The sequence below is a fragment of the Triticum aestivum genome, chromosome 3A (assembly GCF_018294505.1).
Source record: "Triticum aestivum cultivar Chinese Spring chromosome 3A, IWGSC CS RefSeq v2.1, whole genome shotgun sequence".
Lineage (NCBI taxonomy): Eukaryota > Viridiplantae > Streptophyta > Magnoliopsida > Poales > Poaceae > Triticum > Triticum aestivum.
This window is the reverse complement of record NC_057800.1, coordinates 102258346-102284880: the sequence shown is the minus strand read 5'-3', so window position 1 is coordinate 102284880 and position 26535 is coordinate 102258346. Positions and strand designations below refer to the sequence as shown.

Below are 26535 nucleotides of genomic sequence, written 5' to 3'. Positions count from 1 at the left end.
TGCGATCCGCGGGATCCTGACTGAGGTCGACAAGGGCGGAGGCGGTTGCGGCACGCGGGTGCTGCGTGCGTGCGCGCGCTGCGTTCACAGGACTGCACCTCTCGTCGACCGACCACTCGAGGAGATAGAGAAGAGATATGGTGGGAGTACGGAGGAGGAGCCAAAGTCTACTCCTCGACGGCATGCACGGCCGGGCCGGAGCGCGTGCTGTCCACCTCTCGCCTCGCCGTTCTCTGTACCCGCATCGTGCCGATTTCGACGATCATTCTCCTTGATCCGTCCCAGTACCCCAAGATCAATGTGCGACGGAACAATCATTCCTTTTGTGTGTGTGTGTGTGTGTGTGTGTGCTGGGTTGGGTGGTTTGTTCACGCGTGGGCTGACCAGGCATTCATTTGTTCACGTGAGCGGCTGGACCACGAGAGGAGAGGTTCACAACGCATATCGTGTCGATCCGTGCGTTCGGGTCGCGGCGGTGGACCAATAGCCATAGGATAGGATACTTTGTTGCGAGAAAAAGGAAAGACGGGAAACGTAGCAGCGAGCGAGCCAGCGGACGGGCCAGCCAGGCTCAGGCTCAGGCTCGCCGCCCGGCCCGGTCCCACGGGACTGACAGAGGAGCAGGCAGACGCGCCGCGGGACATTCGCATCGAACCGGCAACGCCCGCCGACTCGGCCAGGATACGCCACAGTCGGCGCCAGCCTCACCTCCCTCGCCCCCACTCGCCAGAGAGACGAGGAGCAACAAGCAGTAGGAGTAGAAGAGGACACACCCCCACACACATGAGAGGAGAGAAGAAGAGAAAAATCGATCGATCGATCAAACGCTCTTCCGTCCTTCCTCCTGCCCACCGCCGGTGGCCCCCACCTCCCTTTCTTACTGCTCTCCCGCCCGCTATAAATACCGCCTAACGCGGCGCTTCCTCGAGAAGCCAAAACCGCGCCGCGCAACCCCGCAGTCCCCACCGGCGCCGCCCCCGCCGCCTCCGCCTCCGGGGCGCGTCCCCGCTCCCGCGCCGACGAGGGCCCGGCATTGCCGATCGGACCCGCGCGCCGCTTCCTTCACCCCCCCTCCTACCCCTCGCGCACGCCGCCGACGCCGCGTGCTCACCGGTACGGCCCCCGACTCTCCGATCCCTCCCCTCTACCCGCGTCTCGGTTCTGTTCCTAGTAGATCCGTGGGCGCGCGAGATGCATGCCTCCCCCGTGCCGTCCGCTCGCCGTCCGGCGCACGACGTAGAGTTCACGCCGCGGGTTTTACAGTGGTTTTTGGGGTGGTTCCCCGTTCCATTTACCCTTTTTTGTCCGCGAGTTCGTCCGTATCGTGGAGAACTAATTTCGGTAAAAAACAACGACCACATCAGCCGTCGCGCGCCTGCGGCGTGCGGCCGATTCCCGACGAGTGGATTTTCCCGGGGGTTTCCTTGCCGGTTTTGATCCGTTCAGAGTTACAATCTTCGAGTTGTTCTTAGCTATGCGGACAAACGAAACGAGCGTTTCAGTCTGCGGTCCATGTGCATGTGGACGCGGAGAGGGTTCCATTTGGATCTGCATGTCCATTTCCCAGACCGCAGGTTCCCTCCCGGAAATATTCCTATATTTTATTGCCTGCGTCAGTTGTAGTGTAGCACAGTGCTCCTGTTTCCATATCCTTGACGCAGCCGATCTGCCGTGCGTGCGTTTTTATGGCAAAAAAAGTTTGATCGCCTCCAAACATGGCAGCTTGAGTTGACGTGTTTTCTGACTTGTAAGGTGAGCTGATGAGCTGCTTGTTCTTCGCCAAGTCGTGTATGCAATAATTTACCCCGTCCCGTCCTTTCTTTTGGTGTAGCACATCCGTGCAATCACTTGTAGTATTACTAGTAGTAGCAGTACCAACTCCGGGTCAAAGTAAATGCAATCTTCTGGACAGATTTTCCTTACGACTGTTCACGGTTTTGATTCATCTCATCTCTGTTTCCCATGGAAATTCTGGGCACGGTTACTGATTCTGTCAAGGTTCTGTGACCAGCTAGCTGATGGATCTACTAGGGAACCCTTTCAAGGGGGTCGTCGCCGATGTCAAAGGGAGAGCGTCTTGGTACAGGGACGACTGGGTTGCAGGGCTCCGAACTGGCTTCAGGTGAGTTTTGTTTGGACTTTCGACAGACCAAACAAGATCATCTGCAGCCCAGTCGTTGGATTTTTACATGTATAAATTGCATCGCTCGATTTGCTTATGCTTCTTTCCAATGTTTGCCAGGATATTGGCACCTACCATGTATATATTCTTTGCCTCCGCACTCCCTGTCATCTCCTTCGGAGAGCAGCTGAGCAACGAAACAGGTTAATGCTTGCCCTCTTAATTACCACAGTACAATACAGCACATAAGTTTGAATGCCACACAATCTCTAACAAGAACGAGGTGATCTATTTCAGATGGTATCCTGAGCACAGTTGAAACTTTGGCATCTACGGCGATATGTGGGATAATACACTCTATTCTTGGAGGGCAGCCACTGTTGATCGTTGGAGTTGCTGAACCTACTATTATCATGTATACGTACCTTTACAAGTTTGCCAAGAAGCAGCCAGATCTGGGAGAACAGCTATATTTGGCTTGGGCTGGATGGTAGGTACAAGCATAGAGTACACCCAATCCTGTGATAGCTTCGGTACCGTATACATAAATGCTCTCTGTGTTTGGTTGCTGTTGGCAGGGTCTGCATTTGGACTGCTATCATGCTCTTTCTGCTGGCCATGTTCAATGCTTCCAACATTATAAGCAGGTTCACGAGGGTTGCAGGAGAGCTTTTTGGTATGCTTATCACCGTCCTCTTCCTGCAACAAGCTATCAAGGTATGCCCACGTGCAGCAAATCGTAGCTCTTTATTTCTGCCCTGCTGAAAATGCCTAATACGGGACCCTGTCTATTGCAGGGAATTGTAAGCGAGTTCAGTATGCCCAAAGATGATGAGATTTCTGACCCCAGCTCACCCATATACCAGTTCCAGTGGATTTATGTCAATGGCCTACTTGGTGTTATATTTTCCATTGGCTTGCTGTACACTGCACTGAAGACTAGGCGTGCAAGGTCATGGCTGTTTGGGATAGGTTGGTCACACGTTTTCTGTTCCTCCCCTTATCTTGTTTTATCTATAGTTTAGTGCAAACCGAACTCCCATGTTACCCCACACATCTTCAAATCAACGACATCCTTTCAATTAGCACTTAGGATTTTTTTTAATCCTGGACAGCACTTAGGATTGGGCCTGGTTCAGGCCCACTCTTGACCTTAGACTAGGCCAACCATGGGCTCATTTGGGATTGGATTAGGTCGGATCAACAGTGGGCAATATTAATCTGGGCTTCGGTTGTCCTATTTTCTTTGGAACACTTGGTAGTAAAGTTGGTGAGATTTCTCAAATATAAAATAAAAATAGGGGCAGTTTTAAAATTCTGTTCCTTCAGCGGTTGAATATCTTTGTCTGTAGTCTGAATCAGCTTATAGCTGTTTCCACAATATAATATATCACCAGGGAAAATCATATATAATGCTCTAGTTCTATATTATTATCCATGCATTCACCCATTGATCACCACGCCTTGGAGTGCCATTTGCAGGATGGCTTAGAAGCTTCATTGCCGATTATGGTGTACCACTGATGGTGATTGTGTGGACAGCATTTTCATTTGCACTACCAAGCAAAGTCCCTTCAGGAGTGCCTAGGAGGCTCTTCAGTCCACTTCCCTGGGAGTCAATCTCACTGAGACATTGGACCGTAGCAAAGGTATAACTCATCAAATTACTTATGATTCTAGATGTGTAAATATTATTTATGGTCTCTAAGCTTAGTAAAGCTTATATTGCATGCCATAATTCTGATATTTTCCTGGTGTTCACTTACAGGATTTGTTTTCTGTCCCTCCAACATATATATTCGCAGCCATCGTGCCTGCTTTGATGGTCGCAGGACTTTATTTCTTTGATCACAGTGTAGCTTCACAGTTGGCTCAGCAAAAGGAATTTAATTTGAAGAAGCCTTCGGCCTACCATTATGACATTTTGGTACTTGGATTTATGGTACGTGCATCTAAGTCATTCCGTCAGATAATGTGTTTGGGGGGGGGGGGGGGGGGGCGCTGCCCCCCCTGCCTTATGGAAAATAATGAAAATATTCCCCTCTCCATCTATCCTGAGATCTGACTGCATTTTAGCTCCAAATTCTTATTTACCATGTCGTGTTTCCTTTTCTCATGGTATGTTAATGGTGCAGGTCCTACTATGTGGTTTGCTTGGCATTCCTCCATCAAATGGAGTACTTCCTCAGTCCCCAATGCATACCAGAAGCCTTGCTGTCCTCAAGGGGCAGGTTAGTGAAATGCAGACTGATCTGCGTCATATGCTACGGTCTATGGTAGTCAGATTTGCTTACCCATCTTCTCTTTTTCTGCCAATTTAGTTGCTACGCAAAAAGATGCTTCAAACTGCCAAAGAGGGCATGTCAAACCGTGCGAGCAGTTTGGAAATATATGGCAAGATGCAGGAAGTGTTCATCCAAATGGACAGCAACATGAATGTGAGTCTTTCAGTCTGTTATCGTACTATCTAATTTCCCCTTCTTGTTGTCCACAGCACCTTAGTTTTTTGTAGCGAATGTTACTGCACCAGGGGGGGGCACCGCCTCTCATGTTTTGCAATTTTGTGGTGATTTTTTTTTGGAGAGAGCATAAACTAGAGGAAAAACCAAAATGACTTCTAGGCTAAAGTCATGCAGTTGCTTCTGCATCCTTGATGTTTTCATGCATTAGTTTCTTTTCAGTAAATATTTGAAATTAATATTTTCTATTAACTTTGTAAGGGAATATCATAAAGTACTCCCTCCGTTCCTAAATATTTGTCTTTTTAGAGATATCAAATGGTTAGCACATACGGATGTATATAGACATATTTTAGAGTGTAGATTCACTCATTTTGCTTCGTATGTAGTCACTTGTTGAAATCTCTAGAAAGACAAATATTTAGAAACGGAGGGAGTACATACTCATATCGCTGAAATAATGGCCTGCAGGCTAATTCTGTTGACAAGGACTTGAAGAGCTTGAAGGATGCTGTGCTGCGGGAAGGTGACGAAGAAGGGAAATTGGCTGGAGAATTTGATCCTAGCAAACATATCGAAGCACATTTGCCTGTTCGCGTGAATGAACAGAGACTAAGCAACCTGCTGCAATCATTACTTGTTGGTGGGTGTGTTGGAGCCATGCCGGTTATCAAGATGATACCGACTTCGGTCCTCTGGGGTTACTTTGCCTATATGGCCATTGATAGCCTACCTGGGAACCAGTTTTGGGAAAGGTTGCAGCTTCTGTGCATTGGAGCAAGCCGACGCTACAAGTAATGTCTATTCTGCATCTGTTCATCTCATCTGAACAAATCAACTTGCTGTGTGCTTCCTTTTTGATTACACAATTTTCGTTAAGACACAGGGACTATGATTGCACTAACACACAGTGTTTTAACCTTTGCAGGGTCTTGGAAGGCCCCCATGCATCTTTCGTGGAGTCAGTGCCTTCAAGAACAATATCTGCCTTTACGGTCTTCCAGTTTGTGTATCTCCTGATATGCTTCGGCATAACATGGATACCAGTAGCAGGGATCCTCTTCCCGCTGCCTTTCTTCATTATGATTCTCATCAGGCAACACCTACTCCCAAAGTTCTTTGAGCCCAATGACTTGCGGGAACTGGACGCAGCTGAGTACGAAGAACTTGAAGGTGTCCCACATGAACAAACACCGGTACGAGTTCAGTTTGGGTTCTCGGATAAACTTTCTATCTGTCCAGATTTCGTTTCATTCTCTGCGACGCCTCAAGGTGCATTGTCATCTTTTGTTACTCTGAAACTCTTGGATCATCACGCAGGAGGAAGATGGCTCAAATTCAGGAAGCTGTGACAGCAGAGACGACTCTGAAATATTGGATGAGCTCACAACAAACCGTGGAGAGCTGAAGCACAGATCCGTAAGCCATCCTGAAGAAAGGCACCTTCAGGTAAACAATGGCATGCATATATAGCATTGCAGTACCAACAAGTGCACGTCGAACCGTAGCTATTATATAGTGTGATGGCTCACAGTCTGACCTTCTGCTGGCTTCACATAGGTCCAGCCAACCGATTGAACTTTTGAGCTGTTTTTTCTTTTTTTACGGAAGAACAAGTACCGCACATATCAGTAGATGCTTCTTTTGTGCCTGTCATGGGCAGATTTCACGGGCGCAAATTCATAATGTTCCCGTCGTGAGTTCATCCTATTCTACACCTTCTTTTTTCTTCTGGGAAAGAGGGGTTTTTTCATTTTGATGCCATCTATCTGAATTTGACAGTTTCAAACTCCCCCGTGCAGATCCACTCAAATGCAGTTCAGCCAAGCGTGTGAAGATGGAAAAAACGTCCCGAGGTCCGAGGCTATGATGGTGATTCTGTCAGAAGTGTATATTATGGTGAAGCCATTGTTCGTTTCCGAATACGCCATTGTCCAGTAACGCGCATGGTACTGTAGCTGGCGCTTATCCGATAAGCTGTGATCGTGTACGCTAGGAAGTAAAGCTCAGGTGATTAGCAGTGAGAGCAGACTGAAGAAAGTGTATTGGATATGGAAGGGGGAACTTGCCAGAACAGTACTACTAGTAATGGTTACAAGTAGGCAGATTAGCCCTTTAGGTATTGCCAAGACTGTTGCTCTGTGACCTGTGTAAAAATCTAGCTTGCTCTGCCTGAGTGTAAAGGGGTAAAACTTTGCTTGAGAAGCAGTAAATCTTCCGCGTGTCCTGGCTGCATTTTGGTGCCTTTGTTCTTTTGCGTACTCACAATTTGTTTCAACTCGAACGAAATTGGCCTGGTAATTTTTGTAACCAGAGTACACAATCAGGAAATCCAACAGGTCTACAGTGATCACTGATCAGCAAGTCTGAGCTCCACATCTGCAGTCAAAGCGGCCTAGCTTGCACAAGGTAGGCACAGGAGAACGCAGACGGCGGCGAAGCAAAAGCAGTAGCACCATTTCTAGGCTAATGTACTGTAGCGCTGGATCTGGTCCCTTCATTCAACACCTAAGGGCTGCGATTCGCTCGAGGAGTTCAGCGTAGTACTCCCTCCATTCCAAAATATAGTGCGCCCGCGCTTCACGAGGTTCAACTTTGACCATAAATTTAACCAACGAGACCAACTACGACGGGAGAAAAAATTATATAATTGAAAACTTCTTTCGAATACGAATTCACTGATATAATTTTTGCTCCCGCCGCAATCGGTCTTGATAGTTAAATTTACGATCAAAGTTGAAGCACGTGGATAGAGGAAGCACTACATTGTGGAATGGAGGGAGTACTTGCGGTTTGGCGCGGCAGCCTTTTGGCGCACACGCGTCGCCTGACGATTGGTGCCATACATCCACCTCAGCATGGAGGCCTGGATGCACCTGGTCTTGGTACGCCGACGGCGGGCGCACGAGCCACGTACACTAGAGAGCAGAGCAGTGGTTCCGGTGCGGCAGCAACACCGAGCCCATCCACTGCACTCGCGAGCTTTAACGGGGCGAGCTCCAGAGTCCAGACCAAAGCAAAGCTAGGAAGAGGCAGCGCGCTGACACAGAGAAGACGGGCCCCAACCCGCCACGCCGCAGCGCAGGGTTCTCCGTCGTCGCCGCCGGCAAGCTTCCGACCGACCCGCGGGCGAGATCGCCGGCCATGGACTCTCCAGCTCCGTTCATCTACTGCCCCCCAGCCGGCGACGCCGACGACGCCGGTACGTACGGCTTTCCGCGCGCCCCTTAGCCCCTGATGATTGCTCGCTCCCACCCTCAGTTGTTTGCCCCCTCTCCCTCTGGCCCCTGGCTGCGTTCCTAACGGCGGCCGTGCGCGCGTGTCTGCAGGCGAGGAGGCCCTCATCAAGGCGGCCATCGACGGCAACCTCGGCCGCCTCAAAGGTAGCCCCTTCCTCTTCCACTGTGCCTTTTCCTCACCCCTGCCTAGTTGCGTGCTTGCGTTGTGTTCGCGGGGTCCGAGATTGTTGTTCAGGCACGCTGCATTGCTCTGTTTCGATGCGTCGCTCAGTTATCTTGCGTAGTACTGTAGTTACGGTGTCCACCGCCTTCCAGAACAGTTTCCTTCATATTCTGTACCGCGGTCGGATGTTTTACTCGCAACAGTTTGTGACCGTATCCCTTCAGCTCTGTGGAATGTAATGTTTCGCTAGCATCGACTTCTCTCAACAGACACATATGCAGATTCAGTTTAGATGAATGTGTGACGGTATAAATGTGCAAACTTTGGATGAAACCATCTGATTGTCAAGTAGTACATAGTATAAATTTACAGTCTAGTCAATTGCTCTAAAATGATGTGCTGTCAAGTATTTTCACTGGGTGACTGTCCAGCAATTAGTGTGTCAGATCATTACGTGTTGCCCATTTCACTGTTCACTTTTTTTTTTATCTTGCGAGTTTGTCTATTGGCTTCTTCAATGTGATCATGTCTACTTCTGTGGGAAGGTATTGTGAAGCGTCTTACCAAAGGAAATGGTGACCGGTCCGCGATTTTTTATTTCAACACCGATGGACTCTCTGTGTTGCATATAGCGGCATGCTTTGGCCATCTGGATATTTGCAAGTATTTGGTGGAGGAGCTCAAGGGAGATGTAAATGCTCCTGGATATGGAGCAGCTCTAGGTCTTTTTCTACCCTTTTCTTCATTTTTTACATTGGTGTTTGCCAATTGCCATGTCAATGTTTGTAAGTGTGAGATCTACGGTTGTGTTGAGGATGTGCTTTTTATTACAGGTGCGACTCCATTTATGGTGTCTGCTTGGTCTGGTGATGTTGCTGCCGTCAAGTATTTTCTTGATCGCGGCAGTGATGTAATGAAAGCAGATGACAGAGGACAAACAGTTCTCCACCATGCTGTGGCTGCAGGTTCTCCCCCCTGACCACACATACACACATGATTTCTTCAAGCTGGTAGTTCTACTACTACTAGTTAATAGATGTTATGGTTAAACATGACTGATGGAACCATTTCGTTTACCACAGGATGCTGAAAGGTAACAGAGTTCCTCCTTTCAAAAGGAGTGCCGGTCGACATAGACTATGGCCGTAGAACACCAGCCTATCTGGCTGCTGAAAATGAGCAGGATAAGACATTGAAGATTTTGTTGGACCACCATGCAAACGTACATGGCCTCCGCTTTTCTTATCTCCCTCGATTCAGCGTTAATTTGCACAAATAGTTTTTCGTTCAGTATTAGGATTTGGATGGTCCACTTACTATCTAATCCTCTGAAACACTAAACACATCAGTATTATATGATTGTTAGCTTTTAAATTTGGATACCCTTTTCATCTCAAAATAAAATCTTGAGTTATCATACCACATGTGTTTCTTAATACACTATACCTTCTTTCACCCTAATGTCATTGTCAAAGGTATGGGAAATCCTCTGTGTATGGCTCTTGTTTACCGTTCATTGAGGTGCATGAAGCTACTAATTAAGGTGAGAACTCTTGGGATTGATTTTTTATTGTTATGTTGTAATTTTGCCCACTCCATGGTCTCTGTCATGCTTATAAGTTGATGTACATGGATATTTTGTTGCACAATCCTTTCCACAGGCTGGTGCAGATGTTAATTGCAAGGGTTGTGCTATGACTCCTTTATTGTTTGCTACGTGGCGAGGAGGTTATACCAACTACATTCAGTTCCTATTGAAGGCTGGAGCAGATCCTAATATTCCTGATGATGTATGTTTTGTATTTTTAATATTTTTTTTTTCTGACAGCTATGCAGCATATCACCATTTTCTATTAAATCTTCTGCTGATAATATTATACAGCTCTTCTTATCATGTTCTGGAGTTATTTGGGCATGAGTTTAGGTTTGCTTTATGTCGTTGACTATGCTAATGGGAAATCGCATTTTTGCCTAAGTTGGCTCGACCTTTCAACCAAATAATCCATATCATTTAATAAATAGACCTATCAGGGCTCCTCCTATAATGAAATATTAATTAGCCTCAGCGCAATTGAATCTTGGCCAGCGGGGTGAGACCACCGCACGTCCACCACTAGGATACAGCCCAATTTGCAATTATCTATCTTTAGACTTGTCACTTTCTGTTGATTGTCAGTTAGTGAGTTCTTATTGAAGAAGTATGCCTATTCTGTTCCAGCATATATACATATACCCTTCTAAAAATGTTGGTACTTGCTTGTATCGAACAAGTTCGCAACATATATCGATGCATACTTAACAGTTGACCAGATGCTGAGATCTCACAATTCTGGGTAGCAGCATTTCTCAAATGTACCCATGAAATAGACAATAAATAAATTTACTTTTTGTTTAGTTTACTTTATGTTCGTCATCCCTGCTGTTGGTATTCTGTTTTCATTCTTTTACTCCAAGCACCTGTTTATATTGATGCCACTATCAGTTGAAGAACCTGCTAAAAAACCACATGTAAAGCTACTTCTCCTCGCGTTTTATCTATTTATTTAATGGAGACTCAAGTGGGACACCACAAAATATTTTTTGCTCAAATTCCTGTCATTGAAACCTTGTGTTGGCAGTTTGAATTGCTTAGAAAATTTGAAAATGCTTGCTGGGTAAATTCCCTGCTGATACATTTGATTAAAAATATTACTTAGATCCTGCTTCTTTCTAAAAAATACTATTACATTACGTAATGTTCATGTTCTTTTCGTATATTCCAAATGTTTCCCTTCTTGAATGATGTTGTTAAATTTTAAAATAAATGACAGTTACTTTTTCTTATGTTTCCCAGTTGGGTAGGTTGCCAATAGAGTTTGCTGCGGTGCGTGATTGCAAGGAAGAAGTTGAAATGTTGTTTCCTTTGACTTCCCCAATTCCAAATGTCCGAAACTGGAGTATCGAGGGAGTAATTTCTTATGCAAAAATTGAAGAAAAAAAAGCCAATGGTATGTTATTTTCTGTTCTTATGCTGTTTTCGTACTGAATATTGTTTGAAAGGTAAACCTTTAATTGGTTCTTCAGCCCTAAATTTGTTCATTAAATGTTATTATTAATTGTGGTTACTATATCCATGACACCATATGTACATTGAGAGAATGTCGACTTATTTATGGGGGTAATCTCAGGTGTCCCAACTTGGGATAATCATAAAAATTGTTTTTAACTGCTGACTAGCTGAGAACAAACTACAAACTGTCATTTAGAAGGGCAATATGATCGTGCTGAGACATCTGGCCCTGGTCTAACAGTAGACATCACGAATCCATGTGTGGAATGCACTATCAATTTGGTAACAGAACACAATAATATAAACAAACCCTCTACTGTAATAATGAATATAAAATGCTAACCACACTCAGGTTTTCGGGCTGAATAATTGGTAAAGATCATCGAGTAGAAGAGTCCTCTATGAATGAGCATTAGGAGTCTATTGATGGCTATGCAATCAAGTATGTCACCTGTGGATTGGATGCATTGATTCACACCAATTAATTGGAACATGATAAAGATCCCACATCAATATTTTGACTGTATATCGAGTCAGACTGTTACCTTTTTTTTTTCCAGATAAAATTGTGACCATTTGTTATGGGAGGATTTGTATCTATTAGATGCCTAAATACGCCACCGGTTGCTTATTAGCATTATTTCTGCGAGGCCAAAACTAATCTCTATCAATAAACGACTCATATTTAAACCTTACCTTACTTCTGGTGAGGTAAGGTGGAGCATCTTAAAAGAGTTCATTCTATTAACTGCCATAAGCTTATGTTGTGTAGAGAATAGTGAGATGCTTGAGGATGGTTCATAGTTATGGTATTATTGATACTATACCATGGTTGGAAAATACACCAGCATCATGTAAAGGGTGTGCTTCGTTAGCATCTAGTCTAGTAATAATGTCACATGAACACTACATTTTTAGTTCAGCACAAAATTATCTTGCACTCTTTTCTCGTGACTAAATTCTTGATGCCTGGGCAAATGCTATCTGTCATGTATATTTCTGAGTCCTTTTTTTTATCGCATTATGTACCTAACAGGCGAGCACATATGTGATGTATTCTCCTTGGTTCTTTCCGTGAAAGAAGCAACACCTTGTTCTGTGGCCCCACCTGGTGTTTTGTAGATTCTAACATTGTTCTAACTTTGCCGACAACATTCAATGATAAAGAGAAGGACGGTTGTACAGCAGCATACTTCTTTGAAGTAGAGAGCCTACTGTTCCTCATTTTGAGGATACTTTTTATATACCTATAGCTGCAAAGGAGTCCCTTTAGGACCTTGACGTTTTGGTTTGATTCAAATAAAACCTGGCACAGCTAATCTCTGAACCAGTGAAATATTTGCCCCTTATGCCGGTTTGGAAGCTTAAATTTGGACTGCAGCTGAACTTTGAGCTTCAGAACCAGTAAAGGATTTCTTCACTCCAAGGAGCATGTGCAGTAGGCATTGCAGCATAATCATGTCAAAGAGATAGCCACCTAGACACCAAACTATTAAGAATGTTGAACAAAATGTTATTGCATTTCTCTGGATACAAATTATCATAGTAACTGATGATTATTTCCAAAATCCACTCATTCAATTCATGTTTCATTATGTGTTATCTAGGAGCAAAAGCACGTTGAAAGAAGAATGGCTTTCTTAAAGTTACAGGCTAATATGGCATTCAAGCAGAAGGAGTATAAGTTGGCATCACAGTTATATGGTTTGGTTTGGTAAACCTCTTTCACTTAACCTGTCATGGTTTAGATAGTAAGTTTTTTCTGTTAATGGGAACCAATTTAAGAGCATTTTGTTTTTTTACTAGTAATTAGTTTTTCTTACTATACTCTATTTACATTGTTAACCATTTAGGATATCTAACTATTTTTAATGTAAATATGAGCTTTGAATGGCCCCAAAACAGAAAAGTTACTAGTAATGTCAACCATTATTTGCACATGTCAAACTTCGCTGATGTCTTACATCTCCAGAATCCCTGAGAAGTTATTTTTTCTTCTTGGCTAATATGAATATTTGATGTGGTTGTCTACTGTTTCTGTTAATGTGTTCGATGTAATGTCTACTTAGGATTGTTGACTACGTATCCAAATTGACCGTAGATGTAAATTGAACAAGCCAATCAGTCTAGTAAGAGAACGTGTTCGATAACTCCATTCTGCAGTATTACTGGGTAGTAAATTAGTAAAGTTTTTAGACAGTTTGCCATTCCATGAATAAGCGTTAGAATAAAAGAAACTTTATGCCATCATTTTATGTTGAGAATAATATTGCATGACCAACTTTTGAGTGTAGGCAATAGATCATGCAGAGAGTGCAACACTGTATGCAAACAGGAGTGTTTGTAAACTGCTCATGGGTGATGGTGAAGGTGCTTTGTCAGATGCTCTCAGGTGCAGAATGCTGCGTCCTGATTGGGCAAAAGCTTGCTATCGTCAAGCTACAGCTCACATGCTACTCAAGGTGCCTCTAGCTTGCCGGGTGTCTTCACTTGTGACTTATTTCATATTGATCTTCCAGTCTGGTCACATTCTTTGATCCCCTCTGCACCAGGAGTATAAACAAGCCTGTGATGCTCTCTTGGATGCACAAAAGCTGGATCCTGGGAATGCTGAAATTGAGCGTGAACTACGGTAACCTACTCTCCTACGGTTATCTCTTCTGAATATCTTCCCGATACCAGTATAGTCTTAGGTTGGCTCGGTACGGGTGTGTTGTCACACTAACTGGCGCTGCATGTGCTGATGGTTGTTGCTTCCGTGCCCTCGTGTTGTACACTTGTACTCCTACTTTGCACTTGTCTAGGTATCGCTAGGTCCTTCCCGGTTTGGCGTTCCTTTGGTTGTGTGTTCTTTGAGCATTGTATGGATTGTGCCATCTTTGGCGTGCAATCTTCTATATTAATCAATACATGCAGCAGTTTTGTATGGTTAAAAATTGATTTTAGATTGGGGAAGTGATTTTATAGTGATGGGAAGCAGTAGCACACTAGACTATCACGGCAAAAGCCACTAGTGCAATTCCTTAGACGCCTCTGAAGAGCTTCTTTTGTTCGTTATGTGCCACTTCTGTCTCAGTCACGTATAGTGTGTGAAACAACGGAGAACGTCATACCTCTCTCGAGGCGACGGTTTCGTGTTAATATAGGCAGGGGCATATCCCTGATAAGCATACAAGTTTGTTGAGATTACATCTTGAGGTACAAGGAAAGTAGAGATAAGATATACATAAAGAGATTACAACCATATACTCTAACTAACCTAGACCGAAACTTATCTCAACTAAACCGGTGCGTGGTGCGCCCCTTGAACCTGAACATTATATGGTTTAACACCCTCCCATAATCACAACTTGGACAAGTTGAGATTACGCTTAAATTCTTCAACACCTCTGGTAGGCAAAGCTTTAGTGAAGCCATCTGCAACTTGGTCTTGAGACCGAATGAACCGAATATCCAGCATTTTTTCTGCAACTCTTTCTCTGACAAAGTGAAAATCTATTTCGATATGTTTTGTTCTTGCATGAAATATTGGGTTAGCAGAAAGATAGGTGGCACCCAGATTGTCACACCATAAGCATGGAGCCTGTTTACTATGTATCCCAAGCTCTTTCAGTAATGACTAAACCCAAATAATTTCTGCAGTAGCATTTGCTAATGATTTGTATTCTGCTTCTGTGCTGGATCTAGACACAGTAGCTTGTTTCTTAGCACACCATGAGATTAAATTTGGACCAAAGAACACTGCAAAACCACCTGTTGAGCGTCTGTCATCAAGGCAACCTGCCCAATCAGAGTCAGAAAAGGCACTTACAAGTGTTGATGGTGACTTGGTGAAGGTGAGTCCAACACTGAAAGTGTTCTTGACATATCTAAGTATGCGTTTTGCAGCTGTCAAATGTACTGTAGTGGGTGCATGAAGGAAATGACATACTTTGTTCACAGCAAAAGAAATATCAGGCCTAGTCAGAGTTAAATATTGCAGTGCACCAACCATACTTCTGTACCTGGTGTTATCCTCTTGATTCAAGAGTTTCCCTTCTGTTAAGGATAGTTTCTCAGAGCTGGATAGAGGTGTTGGAGCTGCCTTGCAACCTTGCAACCCTGCTCTTGCTACAAGATCAGTGGCATACTTCTCTTGGGACAAGTGAAGCTCATCTCCATTTCTTTTTTACTTCAATGCCAAGGAAGTAGTGCAAGTCTCCTAGATCCTTAAGAGCAAACTCAGAGTTCAAATCCTTGAGGAGTGCTGAAATAGCTTCATCAGATAAGCTTGTGACAATAATATCATCAACATATATGAGTACAAATATAGATGTATTTGACTTGTTGAAAATAAACAGTGAGGTGTCAGACTTGGACGGAGCAAACCCAAGTCCTTGAAGCTTTGAACTCAACCGAGAATACCATGCTCTAGGAGCTTATTTTAATCCATATAGAGCCTTGTCAAGCTTGCATATGTGGAGGGGTTTTGTCTGTTTTCAAACCCAGGAGGTTGTTTCATGAACACTTCCTCTTCCAGAACACCATGAAGAAACGCGTTCTGAACATCTAGCTGACGTAGACTCCATCCTCTGGATACAGCAATAGACAAAACGAGACGAATAGTAGCAGCTTTCACTACATGACTAAAAGTATCCTCATAGTCTAGACCGTACCTTTGCTTAAATCCTTTTGCAACTAGTCTAGCCTTATAACGATGTATGGTGCCATCAGATTTCTTTTTAATTCTGAAGACCCATTTACAATCTATAACATTTTTACCTTTGCCTTGACGTGCTGGAACTAAGTGCCAAGTTTTATTTTTGTGGAGCGCCATGTATTCATCTTCCATAGCCTTCTGCCACTTTGGATCGCCTAGAGCTTCTGCAACAGAGTGTGGGATATCTGGTTCATGTGAAACACAAGCAAGTCCAAACTTTGCTAAAGACTTGTATTTTTTGGGTTGAGTTACTCCCCTCTGAAGCCTAGTGCGAGGTGGTGAAGAAGGATCCGCAGAAGATCCAGCGCCAGGAACAGCTGCAGGCTCGCTGGGCGAGGACATGCAGACCAGATCTTCTGTGGCCGACGCACGTGAAGCTGAAGAAGAGGGCGCCGCAGAGGATCACGATCCAACAGGGGGCGCATGATTTTGCAATGATTGCGCCGGTGGGACAGGGGCTGCAGCGGGATCCACACAGGAATCAGCGCCCGTATCCTGCCGTGATGGGCGCCGCACGTAGCAGCGCGTGTCGGGGCCGAACCGACCAGGTGCGGGGCCAGACGCGGGGCCGGGCGCGGGACCAGGCGCGGGCGGCTGCAGTTGGCGCCACGTGGCGCTGGTGGGTTGGCGCGGAGCGGCCACTGGGCGGTCCACCGAGCCGCTGGTGGCGTGGGGCGACGCGGGGCTCGGGGCGGATCGGTCTGGCGCGGATCCCGCGGGGGCCAGGGTGGCAGACTGGCGCAGAAGCGATCCCGAGGGGGATGCGCCTGGATCCTGAGGTAGATCCGCTCCGCTGCTGCTGCTGTTTTGTCCAGGAAGCATAAAATGTTGATTTGAGCTGATTTCTTCACCATTTTCTGCACAATTTTTTTCTGTTGCATCACAAGACTCAAGACCATCATTAGTAAGAGGATTAGTCAACAATTGATCATCAGTGTCTAAAACATCCCCATTGTCACGACCGGTGAGATGTGAAGGTAGAAGAAGAATCTCCTTTTGAAGAAGGGCTCCGGCGTTTGGATGAAGTTGTGCAAAAGGGAAAACAGTTTCATCGAACACAACGTCACGGGAAATATAGACACGTCCAGTGGATACGTCAAGACACTTTACACCCTTATGTTGTGGACTATAGCCCAAGAAAACACACTGTTTTGATCGGAACATGAGTTTGCGGTTGTTATATGGCCGAAGATTCGGCCAACACGCACACCCAAACACTCGTAGAGATGTGTAATCAGGTTTTGTATGAAGGAGACGTTCTACTGGAGATTCATTGTTGATGACTCTACTAGGCAACATGTTTATGAGGTGGACTGCAGTGAGAAAAGCCTCATCCCAGAATTTCAAAGGCATAGAGGCAGCAGCAAGTAAGGCTAGGCTGACCTCAACTATATGCCTGTGCTTGCGCTCGGCTGATCCGTTTTGCTGGTGAGCATGGGGGCATGACACGTGGTGTGATATACCAATTTGCTGAAAAAGGAGTTGAGGTTGCGGTACTCCCCTCCCCAATCGGATTAGAGAGCTAGGATCTTGCAATCAAACTTTCTTTCTACTAGTGCTTGAAAGTTGTGAAAAACTTGAAATACATCAGATTTCTTTTTGATGAGATAGATCCACATGTACTTGCTATAGTCATCGATAAAACTCACGTAGTGTGTCTGCCAATTGATTTAGGAGCAGGACCCCAAACATCGGAAAAAATGAGCTCAAGAGGTTTGGTGGAGATGCTTGTAGACACAGGATAAGGTAGTTGATGACATTTAGCACACTGACATAAAGGGCAACCTGGTGCATGTAGCTCCCGCTTGCGCAGGGTCCAGGGAAGGGTCCGACCACTTTGGGTCTATAGTACGCAGCCTTTCCCTACATTTCTGTAAGAGGCTGTTTCCAGGACTTGAACCCATGACCTCATGGTCACAAGGCAGCAACTTTACCACTGCGCCAAGGCTCCCCTTCATTTAGCACACTGACATGAATCACAAATTGTTTCACGATATCGCTCACCAACAAACGGGAGCTTATTCTTTTTAAGCAAATGTTCAACTAAAGAAAAAGATGCATGCCCTAATCTATCATGCCACCGTGTTGAAGAGACTTTGGTGACACCATAGGCTTGTTTATTCAATCTCCTAAGCTCCGGAATCAACGGGTACAACCCTCGAATGCATCTACCTCGATACAGAATTTTCTTCGTGACCTGATCCTTGATCAAAAAGAAAGATGGATGAAACTCAAGGAATACATGGTTGTCAATGGCAATGCGATGAACTGAAAGGAGATTTTTCGAAGCACTAGGGACATGCAAAAATTTTCTTAGACGAATATTTCTATGGGGGGGTTTAAGCACTGAATGACCAACGTGGCTAATGCTCATACCTTCTCCGTTGGCAGTTGTGAACTTGGTCTTGCCCGCGGTATTTCTCACGAACTGCCACCTTTTCCAGCTCGCTCGTGATGTGGCCAGTTGTGCCACTGTCCACATACCAGTTCATGTCGATGTCGTAGGAGCCATCAGCAGCACCTGCAACTTTCTCATCTTGTGAGGATTCGCCATCATCTTCATAGCGATACCAGCAGTCGCGGGCGGTGTGGCCTAGCTTGCCGCAGATTTGGCATCGCGGCGCATCAGGGTTGGTGCGAGGCCTGCCACCACGGCGGCCCCTGTTGTTGTTGTTGGAGGGCCGCCCGCCGCCGCCGCCGCCACCACGAGAGGAGTTGTCGCCGCTGCTGTTTCCGCCTGATGGTGGCTTGCCCTTGTCGCGCGGAGGTCCACGATAGCGTGAACCGCCACCGCCGCGACCGCCGCCGCGAGAGACCATGTTAGCAGATGACTTGAAGCCCCCGCCCGAGTTGTTGTTGTAGAGGGCGAGGCGCTGATCAAAGTTGCTCATCTGAGCGTAGAGGTCGTCGATGTTGATGGTGTCGGTGCGCACGTCGTTGGCGGAGACGAGGGGTTGATACTCCATGTCGAGGCCGGCGGTGATGTAGGAAACAAGCTCATCGTCATCGATGGGCTTTCCGGCGGCTGCGAGCTCATCGGCGAGTGCTCTCATCTGGGCAAAGTAGGCAGCAACAGATTGCGTCCCCTTCTGCGCCGTGGAGAGAGCAACCCGGATGTTGTTGACGCGGGCTCGAGACTGCGACGAGAACATGTGGGCGAGAGCCGCCCAGAGCTCGTGCGGCGTGGCGATGGAGGTAACCTGCACGAGGACCTCTTTGGTGAGAGTATTGAGCAAGTATCCAAGTACCTGCTGCCCTTCTTTGAACCAGATCGGATGGAGAGGGTTCGGCGTCTGCTCTTCTTTCCCGTCTTTGTCCTTCGTGACGAGGATCTTGACATGTTCTGGCATGGAGCCGTCGGCGTAGCCAAAGAGGCCAGCCCCTCTCAGCTGCGGTGTCACCTGCGCACGCCATAGGACGTAGTTGGTGCGGGTGAGCTTTTCTGCAACCTGCCCAAGGGAAGCCTGGACGGTGCTGGAGGAGGACGACATGGCTGGCGGTGGATGGGTTTTGCTAGATGCGATGAATAGAGGTGGCTCCGTATACCATGTGAAACAGCGGAGAACGTCGTACCTCTCTCGAGGCGACGGTTTCGTGTTAATATAGGCAGGGGCATATCCCTGATAAGCATACAAGTTTGTTGAGATTACATCTTGAGATACAAGGAAAGTAGAGATAGGATATACATAAAGAGATTACAACCATATACTCTAACTAACCTAGACCGAAACTTATCTCAACTAAACCGGTGCGTGGTGCGCCCCTTGAACCTGAACATTATATGGTTTAACATAGTGCAATTCCTTATTGAGCTGCATATTGAAGGACTTATGCAGTTCATTCCTTATGGTTTGGAATTCATGCAGGAAGGCTAGGGAACTCATGAAGAATCCTCCTGCTGAAGGTGAGCAGTGAGGGGCGTGCACGTTTAACTGCAGGCTGCAACATGTGCCAGTTCTTACTAAAACTGGAGTCAGCATCAACTTCTAATCCTTGTGTTTTATTTGAACTGAAAGACTGAAGCGTGTAGCGAATATTGCGTCTTCAGATTGCTAAGATGATTTTCTATGAGATTTTCTTGTCTGGCCCTTGGATCATAGTGGCCAGTTCCTTTACTTTTTTTTCTTTCGAGAAAACGCAAAATGATTTTTGCGTTTCATTACATTGAAAAGATGAGAGAGAGTACATGCCTCCTAGGAGGTTATATTTACATAATCCTAGCGCCCGATCAGTGGACATCCCAGGAGTTCCTTTACTTTTGGATGAGTATGTTTGCAAGTCCAATTATTCAGTTTCTGTGCAAGTCTTCTTATCTTTCATGATCACTCGGTCGCTCAGGTATACAAGTAGGGTGGATTATTGTATCTGGTTCTTGTACATTTCCCACAAATAAGAGCATATTTTCGTGGTACCACTGTGTGTCCGTCTTTGCGTCCAACCTTTTTTCCGATAAAGTGCATAGGGTGCCCGCATCGTCAGTGAAGCTTTTCGGGGCTTATGGGTGCAGGACATGATACCCGGCCTCTCTGCGGTTGAGGTTGCTGAGCAGCGAACAAGTCATGTTGGCCATTCTCTTGGGACCGGAGCTGCTCATGCCTGCCGCTCTCTTGAATGTGTCTTGTCTTCTCTGGTGTTGATGAAGCTGCTGAATATGCTTGTGACGGTCATGGTCGATGCAGCGGAAAGGTCCTTTTCTGTGAATTTCCGGCGGAGTCGAAGTCGTCGGGCCGTGAGTGCGGTTGGCCATGTACGGAGATCGCCTTTTGTCGGCGATGTGCTTGTTAGAACATTATTGGTTTAATGCCAATACTTGGCTAGTCAAATATTAAAAATACCAAGACTTGTCAAACATTATTATTTTTATGTGAGATTGAGTAGACAACTTGGTAATCGTACCAATTGGCCTGTGATATTTTTTTTGCACTAAACCAATCATGCTCCCAGTTTGTGCTGTATTTGCTCAACATAGAGTCCACCAATTTATGAATAACTGAGAGGGTCATGCATGTAACATTAGTATGTCGTTTAAGGCTTAGGGCCTGTTTGGTTCCAAATAAGTCACAAACTTATAAATCGAAAAGTGAAAAAAGTGACTTATTTTGTCAAACGGACCCAACTTATAAGTCACCCCAACTTATAAGTCATAAGTTGCTCCATCCCAACTTAAAACTTATAAGTCACCTCTTTTGCGTGGGTCCCATCACCTTTACATTAAAAAACAAAGTGGGAAGGTGTGGTCAGGTGACTTATAAGTCAGGTGACAACCAAACAGGTGTGACTTATAAGTCAGGTGACTTATTGAAACCAAACAGAGCCTTAACTAGATCCTCATTGACTGATTTGATTTGCAAAGTAATCCCAATAAATCAAGGGGACTGGTATGTTGGAAATATGAACAATTTACCAAATGATTTTATTAACAGAAATATTAGATACAACATGACTAATGTAGCCGTGATAAAGCAAGTCATGCAACCTGACGAAGAAAAACTAAATAGCATTTGCATATATGAACTTGAACTGAACACATCTAGGACAGGCACTAGATCATGTTGCATATATGGAGTAGAACCTAACACATGTAGGGCAAGTACTAGTACGAGAAACTGTCGCAGGACATCTGACAGAAAGAAAAAGAACACATACGGGACAACAACAGCAGAAGCACTGGACTTGGGGTCGACATCCTCTCCAGCCATGTCGTTGCTGATGTAGTCGACGTCGGGGCAGTAGTTGTCGGAGTTCGTGATGAAGAAGCCAGTAGTCGTGCAGAGCGCTCCCTAAAAACCTTATCACCCTACTCCCGTACAGGACTCAAAAGGTGCGGTCTCGGAGGCCTACTGTCCCGACGTGCGGTGCACGCCGCAAGCCGGGATGAGGAAGACAGCAACAGCTCAGAGATGGAACCGATGGCGAGGGACGAAGTAGTTCTGGTGCGTCTCTCTGGAAGGAGCGACCTCCCTTTTACAGGCGCAAGAGAAGGAGGCGAGAGGGCAGCGATGGGAGGCGAAACGAAGAGACGGAGGCGAAGCGAACAGCCAGTAGCCGAAGGGCTACACCGTTCACATTCAAACTCCACTTTCGGAAAAATCTTTTCAGCTTCCGTGTGACCTTTCGTATACCCGTAGTGCGTGGCAAAAATTTAGATATCGGCTCGGCTCATTCCCGCAATCCGTGGCACGGCGCGGCGCGGCGCGTCGCGTCGCGTCATGACGAGGCGTGGCGTGACGAGGCGGGCGGCGGAGGAGGAGCGCACGTGGATATCCCTCTTATTCTCATTCTCGTACAAGTTGGGAAAGAACCTCCCTTATAAGGAGGTCCAACTCCCACTAAACTAGCAATGTGGGACTAAACTTTAGTAGTATCCCTTGCCTTGCACAAATGGGCTAAGTAGGCCTCTAGGATTTATTAGGAATTTCTGAAATAGTTATTGGGCTGCCCACAATAGACTAAATTCCAGCAATCCCCCACCAGATCTCAGAGGCACACAGAAATTTGCCTTTGGTTCTAAAACACTGTTTTATATACCGGTACTGCAGTGGAGACTGTTAAGTTGAACTTCCACCTAAAACTCTATGCTACACTAGTAAGCAACTTGAATAGTGGACTAGGCCTTGAACTGCAAGTTTTCTACGAATATAGCTTCACATAAAGCCTTGACCGATACGTGGCTACCATGGGTCTTCCCCGCGGGTGGAGCTTATGCGTCATACTCCGTGACCTTTCAAGAGTTTACTAGAGAGAAACCTACTATCATAGATTGCGACGTTTGACAATCAGACTCATATAGGTGTGTTCTTCAAAAGATATTTTGTAGGATAACATCTCTGCTTAAATAAGCCACTTAGAATACATTAAGATATACATCAACCTGTCATGCAGATTAGGAGAGTATTGCATCTGCATGGAGTGGTATTGTGAATAGTAAGGACTCTCCTCTCAGTTGACCAACAGCTTGTCTTCCATATCTAATTCACGGGATCTTCGATCACAAAGAATATGTTACCACTGTGAACAACTCATATTGTGGGTCTCATACCCATCTCCCTCGATGCATTATCTATCACATTACGTGATAGACCCTTAGTAAAAGGATCTACCAGATTTTTAGACGTTTGGATATAATCCAATGCAATAACTCTGGAGTTTTTCATTTTCCTGACAGACTTTAACCTTCTTTGAACGTGTCTTGATAACTTCATGTTATCCTTTGAGCTGCTCACTTTCGTGATCACAGTTTGATTGTCGCAGTTCATAAGGATACCCGGTATAGGTTTCTCAACAACCGGCAAGTCATTCAAGAGCCGACGAAGCCAATCTGCTTCGACCGTAGCTGTATCTAGTGCTGTGAGTTCTGCTTCCATTGTTGACCTCGTTAACATGGTCTGCTTGCAAGACTTCCAAGAAACAGCGCCACCTCCATGAGTGAATACATATCCGCTCATGGCCTTTATCTCATCAGCATCTGAGATCCAGTTTGAGTCACTATACCCTTCAAGCACCTTTGGGTGCCCGGTGTAATGAATTCCATAATTCACAGTGCCTTTCAAATAACGCAAAACTCTTTTTAGAGCTTTCCAATGCACATATCTTTGTTTTGAGACAAACCGACTCAGTTTGCTAACAGCAAAAGAGATGTCAGGTCTAGTAGCACTGGCTAAGTACATAAGCGAGCCAATAATCTGAGAATACTTCAATTGGTCTCTAGCAATTCTTCGACTCTTTCGAAGTAACACACTTGCATCATAAGGTGTTGGAGAGGGCTTGCAGTCACTATAGCCAAAGCGACTCAAGATCTTTTCCACATAGTGAGATTGAAGCAATGTAATCCCACTATCATCTTCTCTCAACAACTTAATGTTCAGAATGACATCAACCACTCCTAAATCCTTCATCTCAAAACATCGAGATAGGAAATTCTTGACCTCCTTAATAACATTCAGATTTGTTCCAAAAATTAGTATGTCGTCAACATACAAGCAAAGGATAACTCCATCGCCCCCACCATGGCGATAGTACACATATTTGTCAGCTTCGTTTACAACAAAGCCTACGGCTGTTAAAATTCTTTCAAACTTCTCATGCCACTGTTTAGGTGCTTGCTTGAGTCCATACAAAGACTTCAGCAACTTGCACACTTTTCCTTCCTGACCATCTAGTACAAACCCATCTGGTTGTTCCATATAGATTTCCTCGTCCAACTCTCCATTTAGGAAAGCAGTCTTAACATCCATTTGATGAACGAGAAGACCATGCGAGGCAACTAGTGAAAGTAGAACTCGAATAGTGGTCAGTCGAGCCACAGGTGAGTAAGTATCAAAGAAGTCTTCACCTTCCTTTTGGGTATATCCCTTAGCTATGAGCCGAGCCTTGCACTTTTCAATAGTACCATCAGGCCTAAGCTTCTTCTTGAATACCCATTTGCATCCTATAGGTTTGCACCCATAAGGACGATCAGTTATCTCCCAAGTTTCATTCGCCAAGATGGAATCTATCTCGCTACGAACCGCTTCCTTCCAGTAGTCAGCATCTTCAGATGCATAGGCCTCTGAAATAGAACTGGGAGTGTCATCTATGAGGTACACAAGAAAATCATCGCCCAAGGACTTTGCAGTCCTCTGCCTCTTGCTCCTAATAGGAACTTCATTGTTCTCCTCCACAGAACTTTCAAAGTGTTTCATCGAAATTATAGGTTCGGTAATTGTAACTGGTTCCTGATTCGATGAACTAGGCATCTCCTGATTAGATGAGGTAGCCATATCCTTCATGGGAAAGATATCTTCAAAGAAAGTCGCATCATTCGACTCCATGATCGTACCAACATGCATGTCAGGTACCTCAGATTTTACAATCAAGAATCTATAGCCAATGCTATGAAAAGCATATCCTAGGAAAACACAATCCACAGTCTTTGGTCCAAGCTTCCGCTTCTTTGGAATTGGAACATTGATTTTCGCCAAACAACCCCATGTTCATAGATAAGAGAGTTTTAACCTTTTCTTCTCCCATTCCTTGAATGGATTTATCTCTTTGTTCTTTGTGGGAACTCGGTTTAGGACATGACATGCCGTCAATATCGCCTCCCCCCACCATGCCTTGGAGAGACCCGACGTGTCTAATATGGCGTTAACCAAATCAGTTAGAGTACGGTTCTTTCTTTCGGCTACCCCATTTGACTGAGGTGAATAAGGAGGCGTCCTCTCATGGATTATACCATGTTCCGCACAAAAAGCATCAAATTCATTGGAAAAATACTCTCCACCACGGTCGGACCTAAGCCTCTTGATTTTTCGATCAAGTTGGTTTTCTACTTCAGCTTTATAGATCTTGAAAAAGTTCAAAGCCTCATCCTTAGATTTCAGAAGATACACACGGCAATATCTAGTGGAGTCGTCAATTAATGTCATGAAATATTTCTTTCCACCTTTTGTCAAAACACCATTCATTTCACATAGATCTGAATGTATGAGCTCTAGTGGTGCAAGATTTCTCGTTTCTGCAGTCGTGTGAGACTTACGAGGTTGCTTAGCTTGCACACACACTTGACACTTAGATCCCTTGACAGTGGTGAAACTAGGGATTAAGTTCAATTTCGCTAGTCGCGACATGCAACCAAAGTTAACATGACAAAGACGTGAATGCCACACATTGGATTCACTATTGTTGCAAATATGATTAACAACTTTATTGCAAACGTCTGATAAGGATAAATGAAACAGACCTCCTGACTCATAGCCTTTACCAACAAAGGTTCCATACTTGGATATTACAAATTTATTTGACTCAAAGACAAGCTTGTAGCCATCTCTACACAGAAGAGATCCTGTAACAAGATTTTTATTGACGGAGGGGACATAATGCACGTTCTTCAGCCGCACGATCTTCCCCGAAGTAAACTTCAGATCGACCGTGCCAACACCACGAACAGAAGCACTTGAACCGTTGCCCATCAACACGGTTGAAGTCCCTACGGTCTGATAAGACGAAAACATGGAAATATCACCGCATACATGCACATTAGCACCCGTGTCAATCAACCAATCAGGAGAATGACATACTGAAAGAATAGTGGGAAATATACCATACCCAGCATCCTTCATGTCAGTGTCTCCAATGACAACATTACCGGTCTTGTCGCCTTTTCCAGGATGACGCTTGTCATAGCGATTAGGGCAACTAGGAGCTCAATGATCAGGATCCCCACACACATGACAAGCACCTTTCTTCTTGTCATTCTTCTTCTTGAAGTTCTTGTGCTGGACAGCCTTGTTCTTCCCATCAAACTTTGCTTTACCATCAAACTTTCCCTTGTTCTTGAACTTGTGGGGCGGGAAGTTCTGCTTCTGTACCACATTGGCACTAGATCCTCTCTCAATACCTCAAGCACGTGTGTCCTTTGCTCTTGCCTTTTCTTCCACATCAAGAGTGCCAATGAGATTCGGGACGGAAAACTCCTGCCTCTTATGCTTCAGCAAGGTAGCAAAGTTCCTCCATGAAAGAGGAAGTTTAGTGATGATACCTCCGGCAACAAACTTGTCCGGTAGCATACAACCGAAGTGCTCAAGTTCTCTAGCAAATGACTGTATCTCATGAGCTTGCTCAACCACGGAGCGCTCTTCAGTCATCCTGTAATCATAGAATTGCTCCATGATGTACAGCTCAGTGCCAGCATCCGAGACCTCAAACTTAGCCTCGAGTGCATCCCACATATCTTTTCCATTATCAATTAACGCATAAGCATCAACTATGTTCTCACCAAGAACACTCAAGAGAGCAGCCTTAAACAGAGTATCCATTTTTTGAA

At 45.2% G+C, this 26535-nt stretch overlaps 1 protein-coding gene and 2 pseudogenes across 2 annotated transcripts; 2 read left to right on the top strand and 1 right to left on the bottom strand.

The window, feature by feature from the left end:
- Positions 1–862: 862 nt before the first annotated feature.
- On the top strand, positions 863–6816 carry LOC123060513 (boron transporter 4). 2 transcript variants are annotated; one of them, XM_044483261.1, is made up of 14 exons: positions 863–1113; positions 2012–2122; positions 2243–2325; positions 2420–2612; positions 2701–2839; positions 2920–3094; positions 3605–3771; positions 3891–4064; positions 4258–4353; positions 4444–4560; positions 5053–5375; positions 5510–5777; positions 5902–6030; positions 6384–6816. In XM_044483261.1, exons 2-14 carry the CDS (start codon positions 2019–2021, stop codon positions 6414–6416), a joined length of 2001 nt encoding a protein of 666 aa, XP_044339196.1. In that variant the 5' UTR covers positions 863–1113; positions 2012–2018; the 3' UTR covers positions 6417–6816. The 2 variants fall into 2 exon arrangements, 1 of the variants encoding a protein (XP_044339196.1); XR_006428000.1 differs by lacking the exons at positions 863–1113; positions 2012–2122; positions 2243–2325 and adding an exon at positions 6142–6277 and having other exon boundaries at positions 2402–2612.
- Positions 6817–7577: 761 nt separating this feature from the next.
- LOC123060512 (palmitoyltransferase AKR1-like) lies at positions 7578–19941 on the top strand (annotated as a pseudogene).
- On the bottom strand, positions 18607–18745 carry LOC123063857 (uncharacterized; annotated as a pseudogene).
- Positions 19942–26535: the final 6594 nt, after the last annotated feature.